We start from the raw sequence: 23,671 nt of genomic DNA, 5'->3' as shown, positions 1-23,671 counted from the left end.
TGTGTCTTTGATTTGAGTTCAAACAAAAACCCTAATCATGTATGTAATGTGTAATTGATGTGCATGGATAGTGTTTATGGAGTCTAGAGTGTTATATGAATGCATGATGGTCCATAGATAGTTAATATGTTGAGTTTGGATGCAAACAGTTTCTGGACAGATTGTGTTATTGATGTTTAAGTGACTGTAACGAAGTGTAAATGTGAAAATTGGTTGAGATTATTGATACTACAGTAAACTAGGTTGAGTCTAGTTTCTAAAGAATATAAATTTGTAATTTTTGGACGTGGAAAAGTTAACTTTTATGATTTTACAAAAACGTTGTGCAAAGCTGAGCTGTTAGACCTGCTGTTAGGTTGTTTTGTAAATGTTATATCTCATGAACTACGAGACCAATTGGGTTGGTTCCACTTCTGGAAGTTGACTCATTGAGTTAGGAACCTAACCCAAGTGGTATTTCATTTATTGGATTTTTCTTTTAACGGGAATTTCAAATAACATTCTGTTGCGCATGAATTTGACTGTTATGAGTTTGCTGTAATGATTTGATGATTGTGAGAGATCTATGTGGAATAAAAATATAATAAAATATGTTCTGGAAACCTAAGACATATATGCTTTTGTGATGATTTTTGATAAATTAATTGTGATGCTGTGATCGGTGAGATAGTACAATCTTTCAAGTAGAATTTCTGTATCGGTGAAACTAGCTGCTGAGTTTGTGAAATTGCATGAAACATGATACTTGCTATATAAATTGTTATGTTTTGACCAAATTGCCCTTGCGGGGAATAATTGCTAATTGATTGTCATGATTTGACCAAATTGTCCTCGTGGGGAATAATGGCTAGTTAATTGTTATGTGTTGACCAAATTGCCCTTGCGGGGAATAATTGCTAATTGATTGTCATGATTTGACCAAATTGCCCTCGTGGGGAATAATGGCTAGTTAATTGTTATGTGTTGACCAAATTGCCCTTACGGGGAGTAATTGCTAGTGATGTACTTTATGAATACGTGACACGTAAATAATTGCTTACACATGTAACGTGTCACAAATACACTTGTTAAAGTCACACACGATTCACAAACGAAACACGAAACATGTTATGTGCATAGGTATTATGTGCCGGGTCTAGAGACTCGATAATATTCCGACACTTAGAAAAATCTCTTTATTGTTTTAGAACGCTAGAGAGAGTTTTTCTGTGACGCGCATCTTGGTGATTTAATTTGGGAATTTCTTCGCAAACAGTGAGTTTCACTTTCCCCTTTTTAAACTTTTTAAACGCTTTTCACTTGGGGGAGATAACATACTCCAAAACGCATTTAAGATTTTGTTAATATAGATTATATATCACTTGTAAAGACTAAGTGGCAAACGCGTTAACTAAAGTCCTTCATTCACATCGAACCGTTTAATATTGGATAATAGCGAGTTATTGTTGAGTAGTACTACTGGGTTTGACAAACCCCACCCAACGCTAAACTCGACTGGAGGTCGAGTGGGTGTAATCTTGGCTAAACACATACCATGGTCTGGATGACCTGGTGGCAAGACAAATGATAAACAGTCAGCTTCGGTGTCGAACACTTAGTGATACTTGTTTTATAGGCTAGCTACCTATAGATATATAATTGACGTAACATTATCTGGTAACGCAAAACGCTGTAACGCAAAACGCTTAACGCAAAACGCTGAACGCAAACGCTAAACGCTTTATTTTTATTTAAACTTGTGAACTCACCAACCTTGTGTTGACACTTTTAGTATGTTATTCTCAGGTAGCCGAGGCGGGCGCGCGGTTTAGGATCATGCATTGCTTGAAACACTTTTAATTATGCAAACTTATTTTAAACTGTGATCATTGGGTTTTAAGTCGTCCTGCGTGACGCAACATTGGTTTCTATGGTTTTACGCTTCCGCATTTAATTACTCGTAAACGTTTTCATGGTTTTGAAACTTTGTTTTATGGTTTGATTTTAACTAATGATTCCGATCCTGTTAGTTCACACCCTCTGACGGTAAAACTCCGTTAGTGGATTTTGAGGGTGTGACATATTCCGTTAACATGATTCAAAGGTGATTTTGTAATGGTTGATGTCTTACGAACAATTATATAGATAATCTCTAGGTTTACCAATATTAAACTGCAAACTAAGAGAATTTTGAACAACTTAATTATATAATGTTAGGATAAGTTGTGCAGAAGAAACAAATCCTAGATATTATGTCCAATTAAATTTGAATTTAGTACCAAATTTTTAAACCCAATACCCAACCCAAACAATCTCTAGCTACCCAACTTTTTAAGTCCAGTACCAATTAAATTTGGATCTAATACCCTATTTAAACGATAATTGTATTTGTTTCTTTGATAAGGGTTTCCTTAAGAATGTTAAACTAGATGATGTTATAGTTAATTAGATTTCAAAATGAAAACCCGTAAATAACAAATTTAGATGTACTGTATTCTAATTATGCATTTTTAATGATGTTTCACATACTAATTTTTTGGTTATATGATATTTTGTTTGATTATCTTTACTTTATATGACCTAACCCGATTTGACTCAACCAGAACATACATACCAGACCAAAAAAATTTATATACCGATTAAACCCGACCCGAACTTCCAAACCTAACCATAATATTTTTTATATATACCGAGAGTTAACTAAGTACCAATAAAAAAAAAATCCAATCCCTGTAAGAAAATTTAATGAGTCCGCCACTGATTGTAGCAATGCTAGCACCATAACAAACCGAACCAACTGAGTTCCCATCGCGTCCCACCTCCACACATGGTATGTTTGCAACTAGTTAGTAACTAATACAAGATTCTCCTGTGAGTTATATATGTGTAGACTATATATTAGTAATTAAGGTTGATACTTGATACCTTTTTACTATATTGTTAGCGCAGTCCATACTCTTTCTCTTAAAGATTAATGGTCGTGACGTTGGATTCTCATATGATGTGTTTCACACTTTACACCCTATAAATTCATCTCACGTATCACTGTCCGAGGTACACTCAAGCAACCTCAAAACAAATAGAATCCTAGTGTTACATAACCATCTCCAAACTTTGAGTAGATTTAAACCCTACCCAAAAAATAAAAATGAGCATATTTAACGTGAAGAGTGTCAAACAATCGATAACCAGCTCAACTCATGACACAAACTCAACCGTGAAAGAGGTCGATTGTTGTGAAACTTATTTGGAGGATGGTAAGAAGTCATGCAAGTGCGGTAACGAAAACATTGATAAAGATGAGTTGCAGTTCGAGTTGAAGAATGAGTCAAATGACGAGCAAGCCCGTCCACATGAAGCCGACAGTTCTTTCCTTCATTCGGTCATTAATATGATTGGAATGCTCATAGGTATCGCTTTATATAACTTTTTTTAGTTTCCTCTTGTAGTAATGAAAAAATCGAATCACAACCGAAATAACTAATAAAATCAAACGGATTGAGAAACTATTCGGTTATGTTTTTTGTATTAACAAGTATCAACTTCTATGATTCGGTTAAAGTTATATGTGTAAAAAAACGAAATTAACCTACATTAAAAATAGCCGTTATATATTTATTTTCTATAAATAATTTGTTACATGTCGAAAAAAAGTTCTGTTATAAATCTTTATAAGTGACATTAGTTTCTGCTTATCATCCTTTATAAAATAAATAAAAAAATTTGTTTATAACTTTATCATATATTCGATTCCATATATACTTGGATTTATTAACTAAAATTGGCTTGAATCCATTCAAGCTAAAGCACAAGGTTTACCAAATTAACCATGTAACCAACTTTTCCATTAATCGAATCAACCAGACTGTTTATAATTAAAACCGATCATTTCTGAAAATCTAAAAGCGTAAAAGTTACAGATTCGGTTTAGCCAATAACCAAACCGATACAACTTTAAAATTTAGTACGATTAGATGATGGAACTACAGTTCCTAAAGTTTTTTTTTTCTCTTTTAGAAAACATGAGTACAACGTTTATCGTTGGTTACCTTATTATATACTAATAAGAAATCTTAAAAAACTAAAAGAGTGTTACATATGCATTATTCATCATCTAGATGTATAAAGATTCTACAATGGATAATTTTTTATATTCACTAGCGTTACCACTATATGACATAAATATCATCCATATATAATTACTAAAATCACTAATGAATAATGATGTCTAACAGGTCTTGGGCAGCTCTCAACACCATATGCACTAGAAAACGGAGGATGGGTTTCTTCATTCCTGCTTATCGCACTCGGAATCGCATCCGCATACACCTCTCACCTGCTCGGAAAATGCCTCGAATCCAACCGAAAAACAAGAAACTACACCGATATAGGCTACCACGCCTTCGGGACCCATGGTAGAACCATCACAACCATGTTCATTTACTTAGAGATCCTTATGACACTTGTTTCCTACACCATATCATTACACGACAACTTGAACGTGGTCTTCATGGGAACCAGTGTCCGGTTCCCGTGGGCCCATCATTTGTCAACTTCACAAGTGTTGACCGTGATAGCGGTGTTGGTGGCATTGCCGAGCCTCTGGCTAAGGGATTTGTCATCCATTTCGTTCCTTTCGATTGGCGGGATTATTATGTCGATGATGATTTTTGTGACGGTGGCGTGCACAGCCGTGTTTGGAGGTGTTTCGGCTAATCATGCTATCCCGGCTCTCCGGCTAGGGAACATACCGCATATCTCTGGCTTGTATATTTTTGGATTCGGTGGTCATATTGTTTTTCCTGATATACATAAGGCTATGAAGGATCCATCAAAGTTCACAAAGGTTGGTATATTCTCTCCCTAACCCGAAGGGCATATTAGTCATTTCGCATTTTTAAAAGCTTGAGCTCAAGACTAGATTAGGCTCATTTAATAAACGAATTCGTGCCTCAGTTCACGGTCTAATAAAACATATTATTTATGTAGTAAATATATAATTACAAAATAACAATATAATATTACATATATAAAATTATGATAAAAATAACTAAATAGCTTGTATTTACTTTTATATATGATTATAGATATATAAATAACTTTATGTGTAATAATTACCATTTTAATCTATAATGTGCTCGAGTTTGAAAATATATTGACGAATCAGGCTCGAGCTTTAGACATAAACTCAAAACAATTCCAACAAATGGAACTCTCGTGAACTAAATGAGCTGAACTTGAGCTTGGATATGATCGAACTCTACTTGTTTACATCCGAGTGAATTCATTAACAGATTACAACCAAATAATACATTATTGTTATTATTAAAATTATACTTATTTGAGATTGTATTTTCATTTCTCTCTTTTCAGGTATCAATAGTAAGTTTCACATTTGTAACTTTGATCTACACATCCTTAGCATTCATGGGTGCCAAACTATTTGGCCCGGAAGTAAATTCCCAAATTACCCTCAGCATGCCTAGAGGACTTGTGTTCACTAAAATCGCACTATGGGCTACGGTATTGACACCAATGACCAAATACGCACTAGAATTTGCACCCTTCGCAATCCAACTCGAACACAAGTTTCTTTATTCCATGAAGTCACAAACCAAGATGATCATAAGAGGCACCATTGGCTCAGTTTTGTTGCTACTCATACTCGTTTTGGCCCTAACCGTCCCATACTTCCAGTATGTGCTTGGCCTTACAGGCTCACTCGTGACTGCAGCAATTATACTTATTTTCCCATCGGTTTTCTACATCAAGATCTTTTGGGACAAGATATCAAGGCCCGTGTTGGCTCTTAACGTGTTCCTCATTTTAATCGGCTTTGTTCTTGGAGTGTCGGGAACCATCTCGTCTTTGAAGTTGCTTGTTGGAAGTTTTGAGAGGATCCAGGCGACTTAGTAACCGGATACACTTGTTGTATGTTCCATTTGACTCTACCCGTACTTTTAAAAATGTGTGAGTTGTAATGGATTCTATCTATATTGCCAGATGAGTCTTGATTAATAATCATTTGAGCAAACAAGTTCAAATGTTTTAATTGTCATGTAAAATAATGTAATAAAAGTTTTGCTTGTTAATATCTCCATCTTTTATTTTATGTTACATTCTACAAAGATTGAACTACTGTTTGTGTCAAAAACTTAAACCAGATTCTTATTACTTTCAAATAGATTCAAAATTCCAAATCCAAGCAATCTGTTCTTTGCAACATCCAAAGAACACTACACGAGCAATTGATTGAGATTAACAGATTAAACAAAATCTCAACATACGAACAAGAACAAGATTGGAAATCACATAAGCTGTGAATCCTGAACAGAGAGTTTTACCACAAAGGTTTTTTTGTGTGTTAAGAAAAATGTGTCGGCAAAAACTGTGTTGTAAACGTAAACCCTTTCTTGAATATATAATAGAAAGTGTAGGTCGGTTCAGCAACTCCAAGAAGCTTGTAGGCCAGGCCCAAAAACACCTAGACTGCTATCAAGAAAGAGACCACATCTCCAAGCCCAAAACCGAATGAAACTCACCAGCCACACACCGAAATAAAAACAAAATATTAGAAAAATAAGCATAAGCTTTATAAATTAAAAAGATATAAAACTAATGTAACCATCCATTATTTCAACACCCCCCCCTCAGTTTTATATCCAAACACATTAAACAATCCCAAGTTCTGTAACATAAAAGTGTGTTGACTTACCGAAAGACCTTTAGTAAATACGTCGGCCAGTTGCCTGTCAGACTTTATTGACACGGTCTTCATAATACCTGAAGAAATTCTTTCTCGCAAGAAAAACAAGTCAACCTCAAAATGTTTTGTTCGATTGTGAAAAACAGGATTTGCAGCGATGGATATGGCTGCAATATTATCACAATGTAAGGATACGGGAAGATCAACTTTAACATTTAACTCATTCAACAAATTTTTTATCCAAATAACTTCTTCAGTACATGCACACATAGCCATGTACTCAACTTTAACCTCAAAATTTTTTATCCAAATAACAATAATTAGATTATTGTTCGACTTATAGTTCGAGTATATGTGTAATTATATTGTTTATAAATCCATCAAAGTGCATCTAGAAAATGTTGAGACATGTTACCATGGATAAATTGATTCCTTTTAGCATGTTAAAGGATGTTTAACAATGACTCTATATCATTATCTATCTAAATATGAATATTATTGGTTCGGAAATACCATAATTAAATGCATTTGTGCATTATGTGGTATTGTTAGCTATATATGATTATTATTTTCTTTATTTATATTTATTGGCATGTGTTCTACTAGGAGACACCACAACGGGTTAAAACATATATTTTAGGTAGGAAAATATGTGTTTATATTTTACTAACCCATCAAAACAAGTTTGATTAGTCTTGTTGATGCAGAGAAACACAACAGGATCATAGTGTTTATCAGATGAAGCAATAAAAGTTTTAACGTAAAGATTATACAACATCATTCAACTTAAGGATTCAAATGTCAACGAACGAAGACGTAAATGATTGACTACAAAAGTTTTGGGCAAATTTCATAGAAGATTGATATTTACCATTTTGACGGATATATAAATCAGGGGGGGACACTACGTGCTGCACTCTTTTTCCCTTAGCTATGGTTTTGTCCCACTGGGTTTTCCTAGCAATGTTTTTAATGAGGCAGCATCTCCAAGCGTATTATGTTGATAACCAGGGGGGAGTGTTATAAATATATAATATTATGGTTATCCAATACCTAATATAGATTAGCTTTCTCCCCAAGTTTTCCTACCCTATATATACATCTCATGTCCCTCTTTGTAATACACATCTAATTAATGAAATCTCCATCTTTCTCCCTAAATGTTTATCTCTTATTGTTTGGCTATTAGGCTTGTTTTACAACAATTCATGTATATTTTTCTCAAATTTAATATTTAAACTAGTTTTCATAAATTTAATTTAACTAAAATAGTTTTCTTATACCATAATATAAACACGAAAAAAGATATCATTTGTTTGTTTACAAAATATACTTTAACTAATACCTAAGATTTTATACAATTGGATTGATGCATTAAAAAGAGCCGTCTTTTTACACTAATGAAGATCCGAAATCTCAAAAATGGTCCTATCAAAAACGTGATAAAACCATTTCCATCCATATCAAAAACGTGAATTAGAAAAAGGAAAAGAAAAAAAAGTAAGTTTCGATTTCGAACCACGTTCGTTGAGAACGTAACATGGGCTTCATAATAGTTATTGGATACCGGGCTCAACTTTTATGAACAACAACAAATATTTGAGTAGGTCTAACTGTCATAAGAAATAAACAAAAGAAATTAGAAGCCACAGGCACATAGGGGCTGTTCACGGCAGTTTGAATGTAGTTTTCATCGTGGGGAGTGGACCCTAGTTTAGTTTACAATGGAGATGCAAACTGTTGAAATAATGGTTGGTTACATCAGTTTTATATCTTTTTAATTTATAAAGCTTATGCTTATTTTTCTAATATTTTGTTTTTATTTCGGTGTGTGGCTGGTGAGTTTCATTCAATTTTGGGCTTGGAGATGTGGTCTCTTTCTTGATAGCAGTCTAGGTGTTTTTGGGCCTGGCCTACAAGCTTCTTGGAGTTGCTGGACCGACCTACACTTTCTATTATATATTCAAGAAAGGGTTTACGTTTACAACACACTTTTTGCCGACACATTTTTCTTAACACACAAAAAAACCTTTGTGGTAAAACTCTCTGTTCAGGATTCACAGCTTATGTGATTTCCAATCTTGTTCTTGTTCGTATGTTGAGATTTTGTTTAATCTGTTAATCTCAATCAATTGCTCGTGTAGTGTAGTGTTCTTTGGATATTGCAAAGAACAGATTGCTTGGATTTGTAATTTTGAATCTATTTGAAAGTAATAAGAATCTGGTTTAAGTTTTTGACATGGTATCAAGAGCTATAAAGGTTCTGATCGATTGTTAATTGATGTGATTCGGGTTCTTCCGCTGGTAGATATGTGTTATAGGGTTTTTTCATCTTGGAACCCTAATTTCTTGTTCGTGTTGCTGTAACTCTCTGAAAGCTATCCATATTCTGAGATTGAAGAATAACCCTAAGTGAAGGTGATTCATATCGTTAGCTTGCTAAAATCCTGGTGAGATCTTTCCATATCATTTATTTTCTGTTGGCAATAGGCTTTATTGATACTGGGCTAGTTGGACCAGTTAATTTGTGCCTCTGTGTGCGTGATTGCTTGCACGCTTGTTTGTTTCGTGTTTGATATATGGGTGATTCGGGTAGCTTTAATGTTACTGAGATTAGCAAGCTGGATGCTAGCGATCCCTTGCACCTTCATGCAAGTGATTCTAGCACCTTAACAGTGGTGAATATTAAATTAAAAGGAACAGAGAATTACACTGTATGGGCAAATGCTATGCTACTTGCCCTACAAGTTAAGAATAAAATCGGTTTTATTGATGGATCTTGTAAGAGATCAACTGAAAATGAAATTCTTTCAAAACAATGGGATAGGTGTAATTCTGTGGTCCTTTCATGGATTTTCAATTCTGTTTCCGATGAGTTGTACCTAGGTCAAGTCTTTTCCAAAGTTGCTTTAGATGTGTGGGTTGAATTAAAAGAAACATATGATAAGGTTGATGGTTCTGCTGTGTTTAGTTTATATCAAAAGATAAATTTTGTTAATCAAAATGGTAGTACTGTATCAGATTATTATCATAGACTTAACACTATGTTGAAACAAATTGATGCTATGGTTCAATTGCCCTCTTGTAGTTGCAACGCATCAGAAAGATTTAACGATTTTAATCATTTGATAAAACTTATGCAGTTTCTGATGGGTCTTGATGATGTATATCAGTCTGTTAGAACGTCTTTGCTAACTAAAGATCCTTTACCTACTATTAAAACTGCTTTCTCAATTGTGTCTAGGGAGGAGTCCCATAGGAACTCTAGTGGAACTATAAAAACTCAAACCCAAAATATGGGGTTCTTTTCTAAAAATAACCAGTCTTTTGAGTCAAAAAAGAAGCTCAATAGAGGGCCCAACCCTAACCTTAAGTGCACTCATAGCAATAAAGTTGGGCACACTGTTGAAAGATGTTTTGAAATTGTTGGATACCCCCCGAGACCAAGGTCAAAATGGGGTCAATCATATAATCAATCTAATAAACATGTTGCACCTAATAATGTTGTTCAACATAATTCTGGTCAATTTGTGTGTAGTTCAGGAACTTCTCTTAATCCTGATCAAGTGTCTAAACTGTTAAGTCTGTTGAATGAAAAAACAGGAGAAAGAACTTCAGGTTCTCATGTAGGAGGTAAACCTCTTGGCTCTTTTTCTGCTAGTAGTTTCACTGATAGAGTTTTCTGTTTTGCTAGTAGCTTTCCATCCTTAAGTAATTCTTGATGGATTGTAGATTCAGGTGCCAATCAGCACATGGTAAAATCTGATAAAAATGTTTTTGATCAGACAAATGTCTCTGAACTTAATGTAACAGTAAAGCATCCTAATGGTTCAGATGCTATAGTGTCTAAAATTGGTAGTATAAAATTAAGTGAAACTGTTATTTTAACTGATGTGCTTGTGGTTCCTGAGTATCATGTGAATCTGTTGTCTGTTCATAAACTTGCTAAGGATAGTAAAATTAAAGTAATCTTTGATGACAATAATTGTTATCTTCAGGATTTACTCACAAGGAGAGTCTTCGTGACTGGTAATCAAGTTGATGGTCTTTATTTCTGTGGTGATGGGTCTAGTTCTTTTAAGGTGTGCTTAAGTAATTTTGATACTTTAAATATGTGGCATACTAGGCTAGGACATCCTTCTGATAATGTTTTAAATGTCTTACAAACTGATTTGAAGTTTAACTTTCAAAAACATGATTATCCATGTGAAGTTTGCCATATGGCTAAACAACATAGGGAGCCGTTTCCTTTAAGTGATCATCAATCTAAACATGTCGGTGACCTTATACATGTGGATGTATGGGTCCATATAGAGTTAAAAGTAAGGAAGGCTATAGATTTTTTCTAACTATAGCTGATGATTACACAAGAGCTGTGTGGATTTTTTTTAATGAAAAACAAAGATGAAGTTTTCTTTAATGTTAAGAGTTTTTTCAATTTGTTAAAAAACCAGTTTGATAGGAAAATTAAGGTTGTCAGAAGTGATAATGGGCCTGAGTTTGTTAATAATCAAATTCAAAGCTTGTTTAGAGACAAAGGTGTCATTCATCATACCACATGTACTTACACTCCACAACAAAATGGTGTTGTGGAGAGGAAACATAGGCATTTACTAAATGTTGCTAGATCACTCTTATTTCAAGGGAGTGTTCCCCTTTCTTTTTGGTCTGAATGTGTTCTAACTGCTGCCTACCTTATTAACAGGACACCATCCTCTGTGATAGAAGGTAAAAGTCTCTATGAGTGTTTTTTTGGCTTTAAGCCCTCGCTAATACATTTAAGGAACTTTGGTTGCTTATGTTTTAGTACAATTTTAAATGTTCACGATAAATTTGAAAGTAGGTCTTAGAAATGTGTTTTTATAGGTTATTCTAATAAAAAAAGGTTATAAGTTGTGGAGTTTAGATAATAAAAAGGTTATTTTTTAAAGAGATGTAAAGTTTTATGAAAATATCTTTCCTTTTAAAAATAGTGTTTCAGCAAAATCTTTTGAAAAATGTGAGTCTTTATCTGTTAACAATTTAAACTTTTTTGATATATATGATGAAGAAGTCTCCAAAAATTCCTTAAATGATGTAAATCCCGATGCTGATGTGGGGGTGCACATTGATCACTCTAGTGAGGATCAGCAGCCTAGTAGCAACTCAAGGACTTCAGATGAAGAAACTGATACTTCAAACTCTGGTAGTTCTAGAGACGGCTCTAGTGAGGTAGATCCACCTAGAGTTGTAAATGAAAATGTCGAAACTGAAAATGTCAGCTCTTCTGAGGGTATTCCTAGTCAAGCTCCTCTTAGAAAGTCATCTAGGAGTTCTGTTTTACCAAAAAAACTTAGTGATTTTGTCATGGAAGGCAAAGTTAAGTATGGCCTTGAAAAAGTGGTTAATTATTCAAATTTGTCTGTTGAGAATTTTTCATTTGTTTCCAGTCTCAACAAAACTGTTGAGCCCAAAAATTACTATGAGGCCTCAAAAGATTCTACTACAAAAAGAGGTATTTGCTACAACCAATTCTGTAGCAAAACAGGGTTTGCTACGGGATTTTCCACGGATTTGGTCCGTAGGTACAGGTCTCGTAGCTAACTTATTTGCTATGAGTTTTTGTTACGGAATCAGAATTTTGCTATAATCTTAGATACGAAAAGAGACGTCGTTATTTTAGTTACATTAGCTGTAGATTTTGCTACATAATTGTTGGCTACGGATTGTTAGCTACGAATTATTAGCTACAAGGTTTTGCAACGTTTTTTTAGCTACGAACTTTTAGCTACAAAATTTTGCTACGATATATAACTACATAACTTTGCTACAGAAATTTTTAGCTACAAAATTTGCTACCAACTTCAGCAACAACTTTGGCTACGGAAATTGCCTATGCTTTTTGCTATGAAATTTAGCTACATATTTTGATTGAATTTTTTTATAAAACACTTTTCCCTATAAAACACATATTCAATTTTTTTAAAATACCATACCTAAGATAAAAATCCAAACCAATAGCATAAAATATCCAAAAGTACTACAATAAAAAATGAAATTTATTTTTGCAACATCAACCTATATAGCTTAAATTGGTGAAAATATTTCTAGCTGGTTTCCTGACAATAGCTAAAGTTTCTAATTTATTTGAGCATATAATCTCTCGTTTTCTTCAACACAACATTTTTTTTCTACTTTTCGTTCCAACCCGCTCTTTATTCTCGTTCCAACTCAAATATCTTTTTGTTCCAACTCCAATCTTTATCATGGGCAGCTCTACTAGGATTGGGCTCCCGAGTCTCAACTCCATGATCACTGCGTCTCCGTGCACCACGGAATCCATTGCCAACATCATGAGCACCACCACTACCACGATTATCTTTACTACCATTCATAATGTATACATCAACACCCTACATACAAATAAAATTATTATGGGTTAAAAAAATTAACATTTGATGATATACAAATTGCATTATATTATATATATTAATCTGAAAAATCAACATACATATATATATATAACCAAAAACTATAAAACATAACTAAACAAAGACATTTATAATTAGTCGTACCTTTAAATCGAACAACAACAAACACATCACCTCGTGAAGTTGGAGCGACTTGTAGAGAGTGCACCTGAAAAGCACATTAAAACAAAAAAAAACCATGTGTCATTTTACTAATATTGAACCTGATGATGAGAGATCTAATATTTATGTTTGTGACTTAGACAAACTTAAAAACATATTATGTAAGTTGTCATATCCTATATAACGAATCAATATCAAAATCCGTCGAGAAAGTAATAGCCAAACTGGTAAATCGAAACTGTTATATCAAAAAAGACATACAACATATTCAAAGAAACCTGTCAATTCAATAAGTTTATAAACAACAACAAAACGTAAATGTAATGAATCACAATGCAACAAGTTTGATCCGATGACCGGTTGGTGATTATAGTAATGTCACATGTGAAAAGTATTTCTAACATGTTTCATACATCATGTATTGGCCAAATAAACAAACATCTCATCACAAAACATATGAGCATATTCAGACTACACAAGACAGATTTTAGCATGCAAATGTGTATTTTACTATTTTATTACCTGAGGAAATCATGAATATAAATTATGAAAATTTTAAAACAGTAACATAAATGGACCAGGTTTCTCAAACTATTTTTGTTATAATTTTAACTTACATACAAAAATGAAAATAATTCAATCACTACAGATAGGTACAAAGAGTTCAGCAGATTGCGCAACAAAACGTGTTGACTTGGTTAAGCCACAATACTAATCCAAATCAAGCAAGACCAATTGGATTAAAATATTAACTCAAGATTTGAAGTTCCAGAAGTGGAACAAACCCATTTAGACTTTTCATAAAATACTTATGATGTCGGGAAAACAGACCAGAACACGACTCCCAGAATCAGCTTTGACACATGTTTTTGTAAAATCATAAAAACCATTCAAAACTCGTCCAAAAATTACAAATCATAACTTTCTGGAAATTAGACTCAAAGTAGAACATCATGGTAACAAGAATAGATCTAAAACAATAAATTATCATCGAGTTACAGACCAGACAATAAACGAGAACAAATCTGTCAGCTAACTAACTGTTGTCATCAACCTCAAACCCTAACATGTTTATGTCATATCTAAGGCTCTAATTCATCAATTAACATCATATTCACCATATTACAGATATTTAACATCTAGGTTTTTACAATAACTAATAAAAACATGAAATCAATGCATAAAACTTACCATCTAGTGTTAGGAATGATTAGAATCACTCAAATATACCATCAATTGCAAGAATTGAAGATGCTTATGGTTTGTTGGTGGTGTGGGATCGTGAAAGAGGTATGGAGGAAGAAGTGTCGATGGTGGGAGGGGAAACTAGGGTTGGGATTTTGTTTTAATGTTATTTTAATCAACATTTACAATAATAGTCCCTTATTAAACGAGTTTTGACTCAAATGAGCAATTTTAACACCAAGTCGGGTCATAACGAAAACATTATGAATAAAATATTAAACCAAGCTTATAAAATAAAGCCTCGTTGATAATTTTGTTAAAAACTATTTTATAAGAGTCGAATACGTACAACTTACACGTAATGGATTGCAATTTCATGAAACAATATATGAACTAAACGCATAATCACTTGACATGTAATTCACATAGATAAATTTATATGATCGGGATATTATTTTCATATTTCCAAACGTTCGGGGTCAAATTCGCATGATTCGGTAATTCCTGAATTACCGTTATGTGAATGTCTGTGCAATAACCGACACTTAATTAATCCTAATTAAGGGAAATGCATAAATGAATGTTTGAGACAAAGGAGTTTGCATTAACGGAACTAAATCGTAAACATAAATAAGTAAGCCACAAAAAATAACAAAATAAAAATTAAAACAAAAGGACAAAACAACGAACATTGTGGCGGCGAACCGACGCTATTTCAGTCTGTATCAATAGTATCTCCAATAAAGTTTATTTTATGAGGTTTTAAATATTTATTTTCTGATTTTACTACGGATATTGCTACCGTTTTTTTAAATCATTTATATAATACGTGTTTTCTCAAGTTTGCTATGGATTTTACTACTAACTTTATGAAGTTATTTTCATAATACATATTTCTCAAGTTTGCAATGAATTTTGCTACCAATTTTTTAAAGTCGTTCACATAATACTTATTTTCTCATACTTGCTATGAGTTTTGCTACCGTCTTTATGGAGTCATTTTTAAGATACTTATTTTTTAAAGTTTTTTTACGGATTTTGATATGATTTTTTTCTTTTTGCAACAGAATATTCATAGCTAAATGTGTCTCTAGCTAATCCGTAGCTAATCGTATAGCAAAAATTGCAACCGATTTTTCCGTAGCAAAAATTCACAATAAATGCCTTTCTATGTAAATCAGTTTTTTTCTATTATAAAATTAATGGTTTTTGTTCGTTATGGTAAAAATGATATATTTCTTTTTAAAGCAGTCTAAACTATTTTTTTTATCACCTTATCACTATGCATGTCAACTTGTTTTAAAGTATTCAAACCCAGGTTTACAATAATAGTTGTTGACAAAGGTCTATGTTATTTTGCTACGTTACAGACTTCGAAAAATTAGTTTTAAATTTGTTTTCTTTTCTTACCATTATATAATGAATTTTATGTTAATATTTTTATTTTCTCAAATTGCTACGAATTTTACTAAACTTTATGTTATAATTTTTTAAATATTAATTTTCTTTATTTGCTACGGATTTTTTATACCGATTTTTTTTAGAATTATTTTTGTGATACTTATTTTATTAAGTTTGCTATGGATTTTGCTACCAATTTTCAGATTTCAGTTTTTATAATACTTATTATCTCAAGTTTGCTACGAATTTTGCTACCGATTTTATGGACTAATTTTTATAATACTTAGTATCTCAAGTTTGCTATGGATTTTGCTATGAGTGTTTTCTTGCAACGTAATATTCATAGCAAAATCGTAGCAAAATGTGTCCCTAGCCAATCCGTAGCTAATTCGTAGCAACAATTGCTACCATTTTTTTTTGTAGCAAAAAATCGGTGGCAAGGTTAATGCCATGAATGATGAAATGAATGCTCTTTATAGAAATAACACATGGAAACTTGTTGATTTGCCTAAAGACAGAAAAGCTATGGGTTGTAGGTGGGTGTATAAAATAAAATATAAGTCTAATGGTGAAATTGATAGATATAAGGCCCACTTAGTGGCTAAAGGTTACAACCAGAAAGAAGGAATTGACTTTGATGAAACCTTCTCTCCGGTTGTTAAAATGGTAACCGTTAGGTGTGGTATAAGTCTAGCTGTTGAAAATAATTGGCCTTTGTTTCAATTAGATGTTAATAATGCTTTTTTGTATGGTGACTTACATGAAGATGTCTATATGAAATTACCTGATGGATACTTTTCAACAAATGATACTCGTGTGTGTAAACTTGTTAAGTCACTTTACGGCCTAAAGCAAGCACCACGTATGTGGAATGCTAAACTTGTTTCTGCATTATTAAAAATGGGTTTTACCCGGTCTATGTGTGATTATTCTTTGTTTATTAAGTCAGAAAAATCTGTGATGGTCGTTTTACTTGTCTATGTTGATGATATAGTGGTGACCGGGAATGATGAAAATGCTATAGAAGAAGTAAAACAAATGTTAAGATCAAATTTTTTGATTAAAGATTTGGGTCTTCTTAAACGGTTAACACTCCTATCGAACAACATTATGTTGTTACGAATATGTGTGATAAAGATAAATCTGTTTTGACAAATATTACCGGATATCAAAAATTAATTGGGAAATTAATATATCTTTCACATACAAGACCCGATATTTGCTATGCTGTTCAGTTTTTAAGTCAGTACATGCATAAACTTTTTAACGCCCATTTGCAAATAGGTCTAAGGTTGTTGAGGTACTTAAAAAAGGCTCCTGGGTTAGGAGTTTTATTCAAAAAGGGTGCTTCTTTTAATCTGTCTGGTTATTCTGATTCGGACTGGGCAAAGTGTCTAGATACTCGAAGATCTGTGACAGGTTTTTGTATTTTTCTTGGTGATTCTCTTGTTTCTTGGAAAAGCAAAAAACAGTTGATTGTTTCCCGGTCATCTGCGGAGGCAGAGTACATGGCTATGTGTGCATGTACTGAAGAAGTTATTTGGATAAAAAATTTGTTGAATGAGTTAAATGTTAAAGTTGATCTTCCCGTATCCTTACATTGTGATAATATTGCAGCCATATCCATCGCTGCAAATCCTGTTTTTCACAATCGAACAAAACATTTTGAGGTTGACTTGTTTTTCTTGCGAGAAAGAATTTCTTCAGGTATTATGAAGACCGTGTCAATAAAGTCTGACAGGCAACTGGCCGACGTATTTACTAAAGGTCTTTCGGTAAGTCAACACACTTTTATGTTACAGAACTTGGGATTGTTTAATGTGTTTGGATATAAAACTGAGGGGGGGGTGTTGAAATAATGGATGGTTACATTAGTTTTATATCTTTTTAATTTATAAAGCTTATGCTTATTTTTCTAATATTTTGTTTTTATTTCGGTGTGTGGCTGGTGAGTTTCATTCGGTTTTGGGCTTGGAGATGTGGTCTCTTTCTTGATAGCAGTCTAGGTGTTTTTGGGCCTGGCCTACAAGCTTCTTGGAGTTGCTGAACCGACCTACACTTTCTATTATATATTCAAGAAAGGGTTTACGTTTACAACACAGTTTTTGCCGACACATTTTTCTTAACACACAAAAAAACCTTTGTGGTAAAACTCTCTGTTCAGGATTCACAGCTTATGTGATTTCCAATCTTGTTCTTGTTCGTATGTTGAGATTTTGTTTAATCTGTTAATCTCAATCAATTGCTCGTGTAGTGTTCTTTGGATGTTGCAAAGAACAGATTGCTTGGATTTGGAATTTTGAATCTATTTGAAAGTAATAAGAATCTGGTTTAAGTTTTTGACACAAACAGTAGTTCAATCTTTGTAGAATGTAACATAAAATAAAAGATGGAGATATTAACAAGCAAAACTTTTATTACATTATTTTACATGACAATTAAAACATTTGAACTTGTTTGCTCAAATGATTATTAATCAAGACTCATCTGGCAATATAGATAGAATCCATTACAACTCACACATTTTTAAAAGTACGGGTAGAGTCAAATGGAACATACAACAAGTGTATCCGGTTACTAAGTCGCCTGGATCCTCTCAAAACTTCCAACAAGCAACTTCAAAGACGAGATGGTTCCCGACACTCCAAGAACAAAGCCGATTAAAATGAGGAACACGTTAAGAGCCAACACGGGCCTTGATATCTTGTCCCAAAAGATCTTGATGTAGAAAACCGATGGGAAAATAAGTATAATTGCTGCAGTCACGAGTGAGCCTGTAAGGCCAAGCACATACTGGAAGTATGGGACGGTTAGGGCCAAAACGAGTATGAGTAGCAACAAAACTGAGCCAATGGTGCCTCTTATGATCATCTTGGTTTGTGACTTCATGGAATAAAGAAACTTGTGTTCGAGTTGGATTGCGAAGGGTGCAAATTCTAGTGCGTATTTGGTCATTGGTGTCAATACCGTAGCCCATAGTGCGATTTTAGTGAACACAAGTCCTCTAGGCATGCTGAGGGTAATTTGGGAATTTACTTCCGGGCCAAATAGTTTGGCACCCATGAATGCTAAGGATGTGTAGATCAAAGTTACAAATGTGAAACTTACTATTGATACCTGAAAAGAGAGAAATGAAAATACAATCTCAAATAAGTATAATTTTAATAATAACAATAATGTATTATTTGGTTGTAATCTGTTAATGAATTCACTCGGATGTAAACAAGTAGAGTTCGATCATATCCAAGCTCAAGTTCAGCTCATTTAGTTCACGAGAGTTCCATTTGTTGGAATTGTTTTGAGTTTATGTCTAAAGCTCGAGCCTGATTCGTCAATATATTTTCAAACTCGAGCACATTATAGATTAAAATGGTAATTATTACACATAAAGTTATTTATATATCTATAATCATATATAAAAGTAAATACAAGCTATTTAGTTATTTTTATCATAATTTTATATATGTAATATTATATTGTTATTTTGTAATTATATATTTACTACATAAATAATATGTTTTATTAGACCGTGAACTGAGGCACGAATTCGTTTATTAAATGAGCCTAATCTAGTCTTGAGCTCAAGCTTTTAAAAATGCGAAATGACTAATATGCCCTTCGGGTTAGGGAGAGAATATACCAACCTTTGTGAACTTTGATGGATCCTTCATAGCCTTATGTATATCAGGAAAAACAATATGACCACCGAATCCAAAAATATACAAGCCAGAGATATGCGGTATGTTCCCTAGCCGGAGAGCCGGGATAGCATGATTAGCCGAAACACCTCCAAACACGGCTGTGCACGCCACCGTCACAAAAATCATCATCGACATAATAATCCCGCCAATCGAAAGGAACGAAATGGATGACAAATCCCTTAGCCAGAGGCTCGGCAATGCCACCAACACCGCTATCACGGTCAACACTTGTGAAGTTGACAAATGATGGGCCCACGGGAACCGGACACTGGTTCCCATGAAGACCACGTTCAAGTTGTCGTGTAATGATATGGTGTAGGAAACAAGTGTCATAAGGATCTCTAAGTAAATGAACATGGTTGTGATGGTTCTACCATGGGTCCCGAAGGCGTGGTAGCCTATATCGGTGTAGTTTCTTGTTTTTCGGTTGGATTCGAGGCATTTTCCGAGCAGGTGAGAGGTGTATGCGGATGCGATTCCGAGTGCGATAAGCAGGAATGAAGAAACCCATCCTCCGTTTTCTAGTGCATATGGTGTTGAGAGCTGCCCAAGACCTGTTAGACATCATTATTCATTAGTGATTTTAGTAATTATATATGGATGATATTTATGTCATATAGTGGTAACGCTAGTGAATATAAAAAATTATCCATTGTAGAATCTTTATACATCTAGATGATGAATAATGCATATGTAACACTCTTTTAGTTTTTTAAGATTTCTTATTAGTATATAATAAGGTAACCAACGATAAACGTTGTACTCATGTTTTCTAAAAGAGAAAAAAAAAACTTTAGGAACTGTAGTTCCATCATCTAATCGTACTAAATTTTAAAGTTGTATCGGTTTGGTTATTGGCTAAACCGAATCTGTAACTTTTACGCTTTTAGATTTTCAGAAATGATCGGTTTTAATTATAAACAGTCTGGTTGATTCGATTAATGGAAAAGTTGGTTACATGGTTAATTTGGTAAACCTTGTGCTTTAGCTTGAATGGATTCAAGCCAATTTTAGTTAATAAATCCAAGTATATATGGAATCGAATATATGATAAAGTTATAAACAAATTTTTTTATTTATTTTATAAAGGATGATAAGCAGAAACTAATGTCACTTATAAAGATTTATAACAGAACTTTTTTTCGACATGTAACAAATTATTTATAGAAAATAAATATATAACGGCTATTTTTAATGTAGGTTAATTTCGTTTTTTTACACATATAACTTTAACCGAATCATAGAAGTTGATACTTGTTAATACAAAAAACATAACCGAATAGTTTCTCAATCCGTTTGATTTTATTAGTTATTTCGGTTGTGATTCGATTTTTTCATTACTACAAGAGGAAACTAAAAAAAGTTATATAAAGCGATACCTATGAGCATTCCAATCATATTAATGACCGAATGAAGGAAAGAACTGTCGGCTTCATGTGGACGGGCTTGCTCGTCATTTGACTCATTCTTCAACTCGAACTGCAACTCATCTTTATCAATGTTTTCGTTACCGCACTTGCATGACTTCTTACCATCCTCCAAATAAGTTTCACAACAATCGACCTCTTTCACGGTTGAGTTTGTGTCATGAGTTGAGCTGGTTATCGATTGTTTGACACTCTTCACGTTAAATATGCTCATTTTTATTTTTTGGGTAGGGTTTAAATCTACTCAAAGTTTGGAGATGGTTATGTAACACTAGGATTCTATTTGTTTTGAGGTTGCTTGAGTGTACCTCGGACAGTGATACGTGAGATGAATTTATAGGGTGTAAAGTGTGAAACACATCATATGAGAATCCAACGTCACGACCATTAATCTTTAAGAGAAAGAGTATGGACTGCGCTAACAATATAGTAAAAAGGTATCAAGTATCAACCTTAATTACTAATATATAGTCTACACATATATAACTCACAGGAGAATCTTGTATTAGTTACTAACTAGTTGCAAACATACCATGTGTGGAGGTGGGACGCGATGGGAACTCAGTTGGTTCGGTTTGTTATGGTGCTAGCATTGCTACAATCAGTGGCGGACTCATTAAATTTTCTTACAGGGATTGGATTTTTTTTTATTGGTACTTAGTTAACTCTCGGTATATATAAAAAATATTATGGTTAGGTTTGGAAGTTCGGGTCGGGTTTAATCGGTATATAAATTTTTTTGGTCTGGTATGTATGTTCTGGTTGAGTCAAATCGGGTTAGGTCATATAAAGTAAAGATAATCAAACAAAATATCATATAACCAAAAAATTAGTATGTGAAACATCATTAAAAATGCATAATTAGAATACAGTACATCTAAATTTATTATTTACGGGTTTTCATTTTGAAATCTAATTAACTATAACATCATCTAGTTTAACATTCTTAAGGAAACCCTTATCAAAGAAACAAATACAATTATCGTTTAAATAGGGTATTAGATCCAAATTTAATTGGTACTGGACTTAAAAAGTTGGGTAGCTAGAGATTGTTTGGGTTGGGTATTGGGTTTAAAAATTTGGTACTAAATTCAAATTTAATTGGACATAATATCTAGGATTTGTTTCTTCTGCACAACTTATCCTAACATTATATAATTAAGTTGTTCAAAATTCTCTTAGTTTGCAGTTTAATATTGGTAAACCTAGAGATTATCTATATAATTGTTCGTAAGACATCAACCATTACAAAATCACCTTTGAATCATGTTAACGGAATATGTCACACCCTCAAAATCCACTAACGGAGTTTTACCGTCAGAGGGTGTGAACTAACAGGATCGGAATCATTAGTTAAAATCAAACCATAAAACAAAGTTTCAAAACCATGAAAACGTTTACGAGTAATTAAATGCGGAAGCGTAAAACCATAGAAACCAATGTTGCGTCACGCAGGACGACTTAAAACCCAATGATCACAGTTTAAAATAAGTTTGCATAATTAAAAGTGTTTCAAGCAATGCATGATCCTAAACCGCGCGCCCGCCTCGGCTACCTGAGAATAACATACTAAAAGTGTCAACACAAGGTTGGTGAGTTCACAAGTTTAAATAAAAATAAAGCGTTTAGCGTTTGCGTTCAGCGTTTTGCGTTAAGCGTTTTGCGTTACAGCGTTTTGCGTTACCAGATAATGTTACGTCAATTATATATCTATAGGTAGCTAGCCTATAAAACAAGTATCACTAAGTGTTCGACACCGAAGCTGACTGTTTATCATTTGTCTTGCCACCAGGTCATCCAGACCATGGTATGTGTTTAGCCAAGATTACACCCACTCGACCTCCGGTCGAGTTTAGCGTTGGGTGGGGTTTGTCAAACCCAGTAGTACTACTCAACAATAACTCGCTATTATCCAATATTAAACGGTTCGATGTGAATGAAGGACTTTAGTTAACGCGTTTGCCACTTAGTCTTTACAAGTGATATATAATCTATATTAACAAAATCTTAAATGCGTTTTGGAGTATGTTATCTCCCCCAAGTGAAAAGCGTTTAAAAAGTTTAAAAAGGGGAAAGTGAAACTCACTGTTTGCGAAGAAATTCCCAAATTAAATCACCAAGATGCGCGTCACAGAAAAACTCTCTCTAGCGTTCTAAAACAATAAAGAGATTTTTCTAAGTGTCGGAATATTATCGAGTCTCTAGACCCGGCACATAATACCTATGCACATAACATGTTTCGTGTTTCGTTTGTGAATCGTGTGTGACTTTAACAAGTGTATTTGTGACACGTTACATGTGTAAGCAATTATTTACGTGTCACGTATTCATAAAGTACATCACTAGCAATTACTCCCCGTAAGGGCAATTTGGTCAACACATAACAATTAACTAGCCATTATTCCCCACGAGGGCAATTTGGTCAAATCATGACAATCAATTAGCAATTATTCCCCGCAAGGGCAATTTGGTCAACACATAACAATTAACTAGCCATTATTCCCCACGAGGACAATTTGGTCAAATCATGACAATCAATTAGCAATTATTCCCCGCAAGGGCAATTTGGTCAAAACATAACAATTTATATAGCAAGTATCATGTTTCATGCAATTTCACAAACTCAGCAGCTAGTTTCACCGATACAGAAATTCTACTTGAAAGATTGTACTATCTCACCGATCACAGCATCACAATTAA

The 23,671-nt window shown here is 33.6% G+C and overlaps 2 protein-coding genes across 2 annotated transcripts; one reads left to right on the top strand and one right to left on the bottom strand.

Annotated features, from left to right (window-relative positions):
- Window positions 1-2,688: 2,688 nt before the first annotated feature.
- Window positions 2,689-6,044, top strand: LOC143534198 (amino acid transporter AVT1H-like). The gene is made up of 3 exons (XM_077028750.1): window positions 2,689-3,389; window positions 4,215-4,825; window positions 5,353-6,044. The coding sequence occupies exons 1-3, from the start codon at window positions 3,128-3,130 to the stop codon at window positions 5,890-5,892; spliced, it is 1,413 nt and encodes a 470-aa protein (XP_076884865.1). The 5' UTR covers window positions 2,689-3,127; the 3' UTR covers window positions 5,893-6,044.
- A 12,224-nt stretch (window positions 6,045-18,268) lies between these two features.
- Window positions 18,269-21,595, bottom strand: LOC143534197 (amino acid transporter AVT1H-like). Its single transcript, XM_077028749.1, has 3 exons — window positions 20,924-21,595; window positions 19,488-20,098; window positions 18,269-18,960 (listed from the first exon to the last, which is right to left on the bottom strand). The coding sequence occupies exons 1-3, from the start codon at window positions 21,183-21,185 to the stop codon at window positions 18,421-18,423; spliced, it is 1,413 nt and encodes a 470-aa protein (XP_076884864.1). The 5' UTR covers window positions 21,186-21,595; the 3' UTR covers window positions 18,269-18,420.
- Window positions 21,596-23,671: the final 2,076 nt, after the last annotated feature.

The sequence above is a fragment of the Bidens hawaiensis genome, unplaced genomic scaffold (assembly GCF_021521415.1).
Source record: "Bidens hawaiensis isolate Kalapana, Puna unplaced genomic scaffold, B.hawaiensis_p1.1 tig00010124_1, whole genome shotgun sequence".
In the NCBI taxonomy this organism is placed as follows: domain Eukaryota; kingdom Viridiplantae; phylum Streptophyta; class Magnoliopsida; order Asterales; family Asteraceae; genus Bidens; species Bidens hawaiensis.
This window is presented reverse-complemented; position numbering and strand designations above follow the sequence as displayed.

Coding starts and splice junctions, on each gene's coding strand:
- LOC143534198 (XM_077028750.1), top strand. CDS start 3,128: ATGAGCATATTTAACGTGAAGAGTGTCAAACAATCGATAACCAGCTCA. Junction 3,390..4,214: donor TATGATTGGAATGCTCATAG/GTATCGCTTTAT, acceptor GATGTCTAACAG/GTCTTGGGCAGCTCTCAACA. Junction 4,826..5,352: donor ATCCATCAAAGTTCACAAAG/GTTGGTATATTC, acceptor CTCTCTTTTCAG/GTATCAATAGTAAGTTTCAC.
- LOC143534197 (XM_077028749.1), bottom strand. CDS start 21,185: ATGAGCATATTTAACGTGAAGAGTGTCAAACAATCGATAACCAGCTCA. Junction 20,099..20,923: donor TATGATTGGAATGCTCATAG/GTATCGCTTTAT, acceptor GATGTCTAACAG/GTCTTGGGCAGCTCTCAACA. Junction 18,961..19,487: donor ATCCATCAAAGTTCACAAAG/GTTGGTATATTC, acceptor CTCTCTTTTCAG/GTATCAATAGTAAGTTTCAC.